Source organism: Pogoniulus pusillus, chromosome 16 (genome assembly GCF_015220805.1).
Source record: "Pogoniulus pusillus isolate bPogPus1 chromosome 16, bPogPus1.pri, whole genome shotgun sequence".
In the NCBI taxonomy this organism is placed as follows: Eukaryota; Metazoa; Chordata; class Aves; order Piciformes; family Lybiidae; genus Pogoniulus; species Pogoniulus pusillus.
The window spans coordinates 13546471-13559457 of NC_087279.1; the positions used below are offsets into that span (position 1 = coordinate 13546471).

Below are 12987 nucleotides of genomic sequence, written 5' to 3' on the forward strand. Positions count from 1 at the left end.
TCTAAGGCTGAGATGTACTCTGACATCTTGAGATGCTTCAGGCCTCTTGGATGGCAGATCTAACTTCCTCCCTCCCTGCACCTAGAATGTTTCATTTCTGTGAATACAGCAAGGCATCTGCTTACTATGGCACTATCCTTCACTATGCCTCCTTTCTCACTGCCTTTTGAATGCAATTGCTGTGAGAGCAATGGCTTTGTCATCGTGGAACCATGGCAGTTAATTCTCTTGCTCTCTTGCTTTTGCAGAGTTATGAAGTCCTGGCAGCTGCAATGACATCACTGAAAGGTCAGCCTGCAGCCAGTGGTGGGAATTACGAAGCAGTCAGCTACTTTGTACTGAATCCCAAATCCATCACAATGGGCCAGCTTTATGGAGAGTTCAACTTGCTAACGCATGAGTGGTAAAGTACAAAGCCTGCTTTCCTTCCTTCCAGACGGGAAACACTTTTCTTCTGGTCCTGAGCGTCTTCTCTTCAAGGCCGAGAGCTGTGTAGGATAGTGGCATAAACCCAGAAGCAATCAAGTCCTTATCCTCACCAAGCTACAATAGCCAGTCACGGCCATTTAAGCTGACATCCTTTATTGTGTGCTTAGCCCGGCTGCCAGCACATGCCCAGACAGCTACTGCAGCTCAGCTCGCAGCATTAACTGCCTAACAAGGAATAATTCAATTGCTTTGGAGCACATCCCCCTGCTCTAAGATACAGCAGCTTAAAAACACTTGCTTTGCTTCTGAAGAAGAGTGACCCCTGCCCTGTGCACTTGAATTGTTCTGTATAAATACACTGGTGGCCTTGAATGATGAGGAATGACTTCCAGCCCTAGAGAGGCATTTCATTCCCGTTACCAGGGCTCCTGCTTGCTTACATGGTTTGGGAGCAAGAACCAATAGTCCATTTGCTCTCTTGACAGCTGGGTCTTACGGCTTATGTTTCCATATGTGACCTGAGTTTGACTTTGCAGCTTGCTTTATCCAGAAGCTGAAGTGTGAGAAGCAGTGTGAATCTCCCTTTGGCCCTGTCACCCACCACTTGCTCAGGGACAAAGCTAAAGACTGTGTCCTGTTATCTCGGTTCTAGTTTAAATTGCCCAGAGACTCAAACATAGTTAACAGAACCAATAACAATTGATAGGATGCCTTTCCCTCTTCCCCTTTTTTTTCAAAGAAAAGGAATTAGATGTAGAGAGGAAAAGGTAAAGCACATCCAAATAAATAGTCTCACTTTGATTTGGAAGTTAGAAGAGAAAACTTTAACAGTAAATAAAAGGTATTTGAGGTAGGGGAGTTACAAAAGAGTATAGAGAAGGGAAAAAATATTATATATATATATGTATATATAATATACATATTGATGGCATAATATATAGATTGATGGCAATGGGTTTTCTCTGCCTCATGGATTATGGCCACGTGGTAAACAAAGAGCAGCAGGAGACAAGAATGTGATGCTGACAAGCAGGGATGCAGGATGAGAGAGAACGAAACAGGAAGTTCCTCTCTTTTTACAGGGGGTAGACAGGAAGTGGGAGTGGGCTAACCACCACACCAGGACAAAGGGTTGGACCCATCCCTGGGGACAAGTCAGGAGGACCTAGGGTCAAGGTCAAGACCACTTACCCAGGAGGGTTAACCCCTTACACCTGTAAAACAAGGGAAGCTAAATAAATGGTGAACATAACTACCTCTAGGAAAAATGCAAGCAAGTAGGCATTACTGATGGTGAGACTTGGAGCTTCCCAAGCTGGGCTCTGGTGCAGCTTTACTGAAGGACATTTCCTAGGATATTCCAGTTAAGCTCGACAGTTTATTTATGGTGTGACTCTACCCAAGGGCAGCACACAGACACAGCAACATGACAAAAAGAAAAATACAGCAGCCATGTAAAATGTATTTACAGACAAATCCATCTGTTTTAATCAGCTGAGCCTTAGAACAGACTGTTTTCCCTTCATCTCAGTAATAATACCCTGCACTATAAAAATAACAGATAATTATTTAATAATGGGAGTAGAGTCCAGGGCCCAAACAGAAACTGAGCTCCAGGTTTCCACATACAGATTAAATTCTTGCTGTCAACAGCCAGCATTTCTTGTGTCTGCTCCCCTGTTTGCCAGCCCCAACACCACCTGGATTCACAGGCAGCTGAGGATGGGAAACTTCAGTTATCAAGAGGGTCATGCTCCTTAGCCTGGATTCCTCCTCGTAACCTATAGTTACCCAACTGAAGCATCTGAATTAACAGAGTAGCTGTCTTGAATCTCTCTTCACACTTGGTAGAGAAAAAGAGGCACCTCCAGAGAAAAGATAAGCCACCTGTGACCTGAACTGGATGTTAAGAAGGCCTCTTTACTTTACTTTTCACTGAGGAGAGAGATGCTAAAGGAAAGCTTGGCATTTTATAGTTCGATGAGACAAAGTCCAGATCCTAATGCCCACAGAAATTGTTTCATGGTGATGCTTAGGCTGGGATGTATGTCTCAGTAAAATAAAAATTACCTTTGTGCAGCTCATCAACAAGTGAGGCACAGGTATCCTTGGGTACATGAACCAGGGTAAGATTCTGGCTCTGTTGCCTTATGTGGTGGAAGGTTTGTCATCCATTTCAGCAAAACCAGAACAGACCAAGCCCTGTCTTCCTCCCACCTTTCAGGACAGATGGGATCCTTTCCTCACTCATCCGGCGTGGAGCTGCAGCCACTGACAGCAACAAGAAGTGGTACATGTTTGATGGGCCAGTTGATGCTTTGTGGATTGAGAACATGAACACAGTGCTAGATGACAATAAGAAGCTGTGTCTTAGCTCAGGGGAAATCATCAAACTGTCACCGGTAACTCATCCCTTCTGCTTTTGCTCCCTGTTGTTTGTTTTCCTGCCTCCCTCTTGGAACACATTCGCCTTGTACTTTTCACTCGATGCCTGTGATGGACTTGCATGGCAGGCTGTGTCCCAGTAGCGGTTCTGTGTTGGCCAGACGCCTACTGAGCTGCACAAACGTGACAAAAAGAGGGCTCCTGCAACAAAGGGAAAGGTTGCAGCTTCACCCAGTTTTGCCAAAAGAAACAACAGAAGCAATCGTGTCCTTATCTTCCTTTCTTCACTTTTGCAGTTTCCAGAGCATGACCATGATGTTTGAAGTCCAGGATCTGGCCGTTGCTTCCCCTGCCACAGTCTCCCGCTGTGGCATGGTTTACCTGGAACCCAGCATCTTGGGGCTGGAGCCTTTCATCCAGTGCTGGCTGCAAAAAATCCCAAGTGTCATGCAGCCCTTCTCAAGGCAGCTAGCATCTCTCTTCAGGAGATTCCTCAGGGTGAGTTACCATGCTGCTGCAGCAGCCTTACCATGGCTTGGAGCTCATCAGCTGAGATACCAGCCAGCCCAGACTCGTCAAGCCTGGATTCAAACACCGTTGTGGGAACACTTCAGACTACCAGTGTGCAAACCCCCGGGTTTAGTAGATGTTATTTGCTGTTCCCTGCAGATGTGACTTAGTTTTGCTGGTCATTATAGTTTGCTTTATTCATTTTTAAATTATCTTCTGGGCAAAATGATCCCTGGTACCGCTCTGTTGCTTACAATGGAGTAACTCCAGGGAGAAAGTTGTAAGAACAGGTCTTCCTATTTCTACTCTGCCCCTAAGTCATTATTTTAATGAATAACCTGGAGCTGCAGAGGAAAGCTGTGAAGAGAGCAAGCCATTTAACAGCAGTGATGGCACAAAATACACAACATAAATGCACAGGACCGAAAGGCAGGCCCAGAAGTTTCCTGGGGTTAAGACTGAACCAAGGGGGGTTCTTTCCAGTCAAAACAGTGGTACCTGGGACACAGCAGGAAATGGCAATGTTCTCAGTCATATCCACCCTGTTAAATGTAGTCTACAGGGAGGCAAGGAGAAACCAGAACCCTAGCAGGTAAAATCAAAGTCAAATATGTTGGATGATAACAGTGACCTGTTCTTGCCACTCCTTACAGGAGGCCATCAGCTTTGTCCGGAACTTTGTGAAGGAGATTATTGCCTCAACAGATAGTAACCTTACAAGGAGCCCCCTCATGCTCTTGGAATGTTTGTTTCAGCCTTTCATCCCCACTAAGGTAGTATTTTACCATCTATATAATTTTTGCCTGTAATTTTTAAGGGCACTAAGTCATGCTGAGGGTTCAGCACCAGAAAACAAGGTGTTGATGCAGAAAGGACATGCTGTAACTCATCTGTGTGGCAGAAGGTAACACAACATCTTGCAAAGCACAGGTAAACCTGGAATGGTTATGCTTTGCCTAGTGAAAGAGCAAAAGAAAAGCTCCGTGCCTAGCAGCCTGGAGGGAAAAGATTCGCTTTTATTTGTAGCAGAAGGAGTTGGAGAAAGTGTGGAAAGCAGAGATCAGAGCTGAGCAGTGATGCACTTCTGATTGCAGGTCCTTTGAGAATTAGCACTGAAGAATGCTGGACAATTTTCAAATTAAAAACTAAAGAATAAATTCTTCTCACAGCCCCTCTTGAGTGACATTAGTTCAGCAAGGGGAGTCCCTCAAGTACATCAGTGAAACAACAAGTTTTAATCCACAGAATACATTAACAAGGCCTGTGGAAAAAAAACAGCGCATTAAGAAGAGTTTTCCTTTTGTGTACCTTAATCATGCCTGAGAACTTTACTTTGCTCTTCTCTGGTTCTCAGGGAATCAGGATTATTTCCCAGGAGAAAGCAGCTCGTATTGGAGAGCTGATTGAGCCCTGGTTTATATTTGCCTTGATCTGCAGCATGGGTGCCACTGGAGATTTCCAGGGTCATGTGGCCTTCAGCTTCTGACTGAGGGAGAAGATGGCAAAAGAAAAGGTGAGTAAAGGAAAAACAGATCCTCTCTCAGAGAGGAACTAGTAGTGAGGAATGGGAATCAGATCTTCCTGAATGCCTGGAAGCTTTGGATGAGCTTCCTCTTGGGGTCTGCCTCAGACTTGAAAGAACCTTTGGAATTGGAAGATCTGGCCTGCCTGGCCTGGACAGCATCCCATTAGCAAAGTCTGCCTTGCAGTAGTGCAGACCCTCTTGTCAATGCAGTTGTGGCAGCCAGGTTCACCACAGCTTTATTCTGACAGATCCAGTTGCTTTTCCCAGAAGAAGGACTGGTTTATGACTATAAACTGTGTGATGCTGGGCTTAGCAGTGCTGAAGATGATCTAGATGAGGAGGTCATTAGAGAGGTAAAATACTTCACTTTCAGCTCCAAGCTGGGAAATCCTTTGGGGAGGCAGTGCCAGGAAGCAACACAGTCCTGCAGGTTCTGGTAGGATTTTTCTCATAAAGGGCAAATAAAAAAGGCCTATAGGAACCAAGTGAAAATGCTGAATGTGAAATAAAACTTAAAGGAAGTAGGCAGTTTCTTGCCCTCGGGGTTGTGAAGCAGGTATTTCCAATCCAAGACAAGACCTGGTTAATTCAGACCTGAATGCCTCTGCAAGTGCTCAGCAAAGTGAGAGGGCTCTACAGGTGTAGCTGCTGGAGGAGGATGGGGAGATGCTCAGATGGCAGTTCCTGTCTGTGTTAGAAAGCAGTGCACAACAGCAGGAGAGCTGTGTGCAGCAGAGTCTGGAGAAGGAGCAGGACAGACAAATATGCATCTTTTCCACAGGAGACAGCAGAGCAGTAGGGCATGCAAGGGCTGTCTGACTGACAGTCACTAGCCTCTGGGCTGAAAGAAAATAAAAGGGGGGGGGGGGGGGGCAGAATTCTTCCCCTTCCTGGAATCAGAGTAAAGTAGAGAGCCCTACAAGAGCATGAGATGCTTAGCAGAAGCTGCCAGGATCGTGTCTATGGGAAGGCCACATGGGGTAGTCAGTGATGTGCATTTTCTCAGTGCTCTCCAGCACGTCTCTGGCACAGCCTCTCTCTCACCTGTGTAATGTCCTCAGGGAGGTCAGTCTGTGACTTGATTCTAGCACAAGTCATCCGTGTCTTGCTCGAGCACAAAACCTGAGTGCCTGAGTACAACACAGATAATGGCACCAAACGTGAAGACAGGATCCCAGCTAAGCCTTCTTTGGCCCTCTGTGCTGGGAGCACTTGCAGGGTGAGTTACCCTAGGACAGGCTTTCAGTTTTTGCAGGTACCACAAGCGTTCCATCCCTCTTTGATCCTGGTTTTCAGAAGGCAGGTGTGTTGCTGCTGGGGCAATAATTTCTAACTCTTAGGCTGCCTCTATCCTAAGAGAGTCAGACGCAGTATTGCCACACAGGAAGGTGATGCTGACAAGACTAGACAGAACCCTGAAGTCCTCATCAGAATCTGAGCTACCTCACGGAGCTTTGTTAGGGAAAACACTGCAAAAATAGTTTTAAGATCGGGAATAGATGCAGCTGCCTCCTCTAACCACACTCACACCTTTCAGGTGTGCTGGGAGAAGTGGCTGGACCCTACAGCCAAGTTCACCGTGGTTCCTGGTACCAACTTCTGTGACATTATTGTGCCCACGATGAACACAGTCCAAATGGCCCATCTGCTAGAGCTGCTGCTCGTGAACCATAAGCCAGTAGGTGTCCTGCCTTGTCTTCAATGCTTAGATTCAACCTTGTTCTCTTTAACAGGAGTACCTTTCGCTCTCCCCCTGCAGTCAGAACCTAACAGCTACCTGATACTTTGAGATCATTTCCCACTCCCATGTCACTGCTCAAACCCGTGCCTAAGCCACACAGACTGGTGCCCCAAAGAATCATCAGCATGCAGTTGCTCCATTAAAGTGCAGCAATTGCTAGGTAGTTGTGGTGGGTCAGGACCCTTTCCCCCACCACTACTGATATTTGGCAGACCAGCTCAGACTTTTTGGAAGTAAGATAAAGCTATATTTACAAGTATTCACAATTATATACAAATTAGAAGTAATACAGAAGTCCAAACTCCCTCCTGGACAAAGAAAACTGCTCAGAAGGGACTCAAAGCTACTCTGTCTACCCTCTCTTTCTCCTTCTACTTTCCCAGACAGACAAACAAAAAGGACCAGCAAAGCTTATGTTGTTATTTGCTGGTGGAGGCATGTTAGAGTCGTGGAATGGTTTAAGTTGGAAGTGACCTCAAAGATCATCTACTTCCAACCCCCCCTGCCATAGGCAGGGACACTTCCCACTGGAACAAATATTAGAGCAGAACAAAGGAGAAGTGAAAGGAGGCTGCATCCCAGAACAGAGTGGGATTGTTTACTTTTTGGCTTTTTATCTTTCAGCAAACCAATGAATGATATAGACTTCATCATTATTTTCTTTTTACAACCACTGATCACTCATCAGAGTGTTCCAGTTAGCCTCAAACCAGCACAGTAGTCCATCACCATCCATCTCTACCCATTTCCTATTGTTCTGCTTCTCTGGCTGGATGTAGTGGATTGGATTTGACCCCCACCAAATTGGCATTTACCCCTAGAGTAAATTACCAAGCAAACTCAGAACTTGGAAGCAACATGAAAGTTATATTTACAAAAGTAAGCTAAAATCTAGAAGTATAAAATGCAATGGATATGTACAAAATATATCTACTTATATTTACAATTCAGAAACAATACAAGGACCCCCCCTGTACTGATTTCCCCTCCTTGTATGAGGGAAAAGAGAAAACAGAGAGAAAACCCTGCTGCTACTTAGCCATAACAAGAGTCTCAGTCAAGGTCAGCAAAGCCATGCAAAAGCACCAGCCAGCAGCAGCCAGAGAGAAGAAGAGAAAAAGGAGAAACAATAGTTAGTGCAGCAAATGCTACCCTAATCAACAGTCCAGTGGAATAATACAGACCTATCTATTATTGTTCTTCTGTATCCAATCCCTTACTTTATTTACCTTCTACTCAAATATCTCCAGAAAGTTCCTGTTCTTGTTGGTACTTAAGAACTAGGCTGGAGTACCAGCTTCAATCCGTCACACTGGATTCCTCCCACACAGAGAGGTCTGTTGAGCAGCTGTCCTTACTGAATCACAGAAACATTCCAGTTGGAAAAGGCCCCCAGGATCACCAAGTCCAACCATTGTCTCTACTCTACAAAGCTCACCCTTAAACCATATCCTCAAGCATCACATCCAAACGGCTTTTAAACACATCCAGGGCTGGTGACTCAGCCTCCTCCCTGAGCAGCCCATTCCAGTGCCTGACCACTCTTTCTGTAAAACAATGTTTCCCAATTTCCAGTCTAAACCTACCCAGTCACAGCTTGAGGCCATTCCCTCTTGTTCTAAAGCAGTGAGCCTTCTGTCTTCTCCCAGCCTTTGAATGCCTACCTGCTGATGGCGCTTCTAGGTTCTCTGCATCGGTCCCACAGGTAGTGGGAAAACTCTTACAGTCACAGACAAGCTTTTGGAGAAGTTGCCTTGCAGGTACATCACACAGTTACCGATGTTTTCAGCACATACCTCTGCTAACCAAACCCAGGATCTCATCGACAGCAAGCTGGATAAGAGGCAAGTTTCCCTTCTGTGTTTGCAAAGGCAGTATCCCTGAGCTTGGTGCTGCTATCAGCCTGGCCACTTAGTTTTGTCTGAAGGGACCATGAGCACATACGACTGTGGATAACAAGCAGGGGACACAGCAAATCTGAGGAGGGGTTGTGAGAGTCAGTAATAATTTCGTACAATGACAAAAAAATGAGAGGCATTAGTGAGAGTTTGTAAAAGTTACTCTAGTTCTGATTATCCCAGAAATACTACAGTTCACAGCACAGGTGTTTGCAAACCCTGGTGTAGGATCTTCATATGACTGAAGAGGGGAGAGAATGTGGTTGCTGACTCTCAGTCCCACACCTCATGTTTAACAACTTCTTTTTTGCCTCTCTCATCAGCCAGCCGTTTAGAGTTTACAAGATATTCACAGGCTCAAGCTCTGCTTTTATTTGCACCCATTTATTTATTGACATAGTGCATAAGTAGAGAAGATTTCACTTGTGTTTGAAAAGAAGCCAGTGCCTCAAACATTACTCCAGGTCTTCTCTGGACAAAGGCCCATAAAAAGGGGTCTGTATAAGGACAGCTGAAACTGGTGAGCCAGGAAGATTCTGGACACAGAAATGGGTTTGGATCAAGTTAGGAGTGCCTTTGTGATAGGAACTGTCCTGTGGCCCCACATGGTCACACAGACTCTGGAGACAGAAGTGGGTTTGGATCAAGTTAGGAGTGCCTTTGTGATAGGAGCTGTCCTGTGGCCTTTCACAGAACCACAGAAACATCCAGGTTGGAAAGACCCTCAAGATCACCAAGTCCAACCAATATCCCTACCCTAAACCATATCCCCAAGCAGCACATCCAGATGACCTCCAAACACTGGCAGGGCTGGTGACTCAGCCACCTGCTGGTTGCCAGGCAGCCCATCCTCTTTCTGTCCTTGCAGGCAGAAGGGTGTGTTCAGGCCTCCAGTTGGGAAGAACTTCATCTTTTGTATTGATGACTTGAACATGCCCATGCTGGAGAAGTATGGTGCTCAGCCACCCATCGAGCTGCTGCGGCAGTGGATGGACCACCAGGGCTGGTACGACAGGAGACAGATCGGTATGACCCACGTCCCTTCCGCCTGTTGTTAGATACCTGTACCTGCTGTGGAGGTCTGTGGCGAGAGTCTTGGCCATAACTCGGCATTCATTCCTCATGTTGCATTCTTCAAGGTACTTTCAAGAAGCTGGTAGACATTAGTTTTGTCTGTGCCATGGGACCTCCTGGGGGGGGAAGGAATGCTGTCACTCCACGCTTCACTCGCCATTTCAACTACCTTTCTTTCACTGAGATGGAGGACAGCAGCATGAAAACTATCTTCTCCACCATCCTTGGCAGCTGGATGGGTAAGTTCTGCAGTCTACTGCCACCTGCTCATGTTGCAAGTCAGCCCAATGATAATGGAGATTGGAAGGGGAGGAATTGAATGTTAGGAAGAAGTTCTTCACCATGAGGGTGGTGAGACACTGGAACAGGTTGCCCAGGGAGGTAGTGGAAGCCACATCTCTGGAAATTTTTAAAGCCAGACTGGGTGGTACTCTGAGCAACCTGATTTAGGGTGAGGTGTCCCTGCCCATAGCAGGGGGGTTGAAACTAGATGATTCTTGAGATCCCTTTGAGTGCTGACAGTTCTGTGATTCTATGAATTATCATTGATGATCTGAGCAAAGTGTTGGAAGCTGCATTAGCTGCTTGAAGATGCTATTGAGAGACCTCTGTTTGAATCATGGCAAACAGAGAGCTCAAACAATGTTTAGTCTCAGGGCCAAACTCTGTTGGTGCACATCAGCAAACTTCTACTTTGGCTTTCACAGTGTTTCATAAGGTATTCTATAGGCCCCTCAGAGACGATTTTGTTTGTGATAGATGATCACAGAATGATGCAGATATCCTCAACCTCAGCAGGTAAAGCTGTAGCTCATTTCTTTTGTCTTTTTCTAGATGGACTCCTGGGAGAAAGAAGTTACAGCGATCCTGTGCGTAAATAAGAGCAGAAAGATGAAAGAGGAAAGAGACTGTGAAAAAAACAAGTTGATGGGCACAGCATGGCATGGCTTACCTGTGCTTTCAGGAGACAGACACTTGCCCAGACAACAGCCTTCTGTGGAAGCAGAGCCTTCTGTTACTCTCCATCTGCTGCAGCCCATGGACAGCTGAGCAGAGTGGATCTAAGATGGTGCTACAGCCACCCAGAAAAAAGGGTTCATTAGGAGTGAAATGAGTCCTCTTATATTTGACAGGGTGGGAATTTAGGATCATTTTTGCAAATGTGCCCTCATCTGCAAATCTGCCAGGAGGAAGCAGTGAGAACAGTGCGCTATGGAGAAACAAAGCAGAGCTTTCTGAGTGCTCGCAATATTCTCAAGCACCTGTATCCAGCTATGAGCTCAAGGGCACACCGAAGCATCTAGCTGTGATTGTTGAAGAAATTAAAACATTTGGGAAATAATGCAAAAGAACACAAGATGCTAGGGTGTCACAGGGCTCCACTTCCTCAGGAGCATTAGCAATGAACTTCAGAAATGTATTTTATGCTCTAAAACTGGCAGCTGTGTTTAAATCCTGCTGGACTATTGCATAACAAATTATTCCTCAGCGGCTTTGCTTTTGCCAAGCTTAACAAATTGCAAGAAGGTTTAGCTAAGAGGATACCTGCACCTTCTAGCTTAAAAGTAGCTGAGACTCCACTGTCAGAGTACAAGGAGGGAGAAGGAAAAACTGTTTGGAGTATTTCAGGTAGGCACCAATTACCTGTCAGGAAGTATCTCCTCTCTTGCTGGGATGCACAAAATCTTAACACCACAGAACTGTCCCAGTTTTGTTTGGGGGACTCATCGGCAAACTCCCCACTGCAGTGAGCAGGTGCTTGGGCAGGTCTCCACACAGTCTCTGTATAAGAAAGCAGAAGAAAAAAGTGTGTTCCTGGCTAAATATTGGCAACATTTCTGCTGTTCGGTGCCACCTGTCTGCACAGCTAGGACCTTATCAATCCAGTTACCACCTTCCTCTGTCCCTGCAGCAGGAGCACTTGCAGTCAAAGACTTGAACCAGCCCTTGGTGGATGCCAGCATCCGTGTGTATTTGACCATCACATCCCAGCTGCTGCCTACTCCAGCAAAGTCACATTACACATTCAACCTGAGAGACTTCTCCAAGGTGTTCCAAGGCATGCTCATGGCTGAGCCCAGCAGTATCGAGGTGAGTCCTCCCATCAGCACAACCATGCCACCCAAGGGAAGACCAAAAGCATTCCAGTTAAGGCCTCAGCCTTCTTGCTGGAGCTGCATTTTGGTACAGTTCAATGAAGGAGGTGACCTTCCCTTTAGCTATATTGTTTACTACCGGTAGTAAACAGACCCCCTCCTACCACACCCCAGCTCTTCCTTGGCATAGAAGCAGGTGAGTGACCACATGAAGTCAGTTGGATGTAGTCTAGCCACTCAGGGCTGGATGGATCAGGTGATAGGTTAGACTCGGTGATCCTAGAGATCTTTTCCAACCTGGTTCATTCTGTGATGCTGAGAGCTGTAGAGGACCACATGGGAGCAGAGGTCTTGTTCTGTTATCAGCTTGTAGTAATGGAGGCTTCTGCCCCTTCAGCTCTCTTGAGGACCAGTGTGGCCAGCAGAGACTGACTCAGCACAGGAAGTGGCTTTGTGCTATACCCAAATCTTTCCAAAAAACCACAAGAACTTCTGAAAACAGGGGGGAAGAGAAGGACAAACAATATGGAATTTAAATCTCTCAAAGAAAGCCTGGCACATGGACAAATAGAGGGGGGGTTAGCTGAAGCTGTAATGAGCTCTCTGCAAAGCAGCTGTTTTGGCAGCAGTTGATTTTGAGAGGAGAAAGGAATTGCAGCTTCCTCCGCCCAGTTCTATCTCCACTGCAGCTGCCAGGAGTGGAGCTGGCCACATGCTGGGGAGGAACCAGCTTTCCTGATGGCAGAGCTCTTAATACTTTCCTGCTTCTCTCACGGGCCGGGGGGGATTTTTTGCTGTGTTTTCCAATCAGAACAAGCTGCACCTGCTGAGGCTGTGGTACCACGAGAGCTGCCGGGTGTTCTGTGGTCGCCTGGTCAGCAAGGACGACCGGACCTGGTTTGACAACCTGATGAAGAGTATGATGGAGGAGTTAGGCACCACGTTTGAGGAAGTAGTCCCCTCCCAGCCAGTTCTGTTTGGGGATTTTATGGAGCCAGGTGCCAGTGTCAAATTGTACAAAGAAATCTTCAGCCAGGAAATGGTAAGGACTCTGGGAGTCGTGGTGATGTGAACTACACTCACATCTACCAAGTCTTCTGCAAATGAAAGATAACAGTTAATAGGAACCATGGGGCTGACTAAATTGAAGTTGTATGGGGTCAGAAACCCTCCCAGGGCTCTCCTGTAAAATCCTACCCCAGATAGGGATGATGGCTGCACCTGGCATGATGGGAAGGTGAGGTGGAACAAGCTGTCTGCATTACCATCCTGGGTGCAGCCTGCTATGCCAAATACCCCAGCTGAGCTGCACTTGGGACTGCAAAGTGA

At 46.3% G+C, this 12987-nt stretch overlaps 1 protein-coding gene across 1 annotated transcript in view; it reads left to right on the forward strand.

Annotated features, from left to right (window-relative positions):
* DNAH1 (dynein axonemal heavy chain 1) overlaps positions 1-12987 on the forward strand; it is a 74582-nt gene that overhangs the window by 45449 nt on the left and 16146 nt on the right. Inside the window, 13 exon segments of the mRNA XM_064157016.1 lie at positions 249-403; positions 2654-2824; positions 3111-3312; positions 3978-4097; positions 4679-4837; positions 5098-5202; positions 6387-6527; positions 8274-8438; positions 9361-9514; positions 9628-9801; positions 10397-10435; positions 11475-11653; positions 12470-12700. Of these exon segments, the coding sequence (XP_064013086.1) occupies positions 249-403; positions 2654-2824; positions 3111-3312; positions 3978-4097; positions 4679-4837; positions 5098-5202; positions 6387-6527; positions 8274-8438; positions 9361-9514; positions 9628-9801; positions 10397-10435; positions 11475-11653; positions 12470-12700 (1995 nt within the window).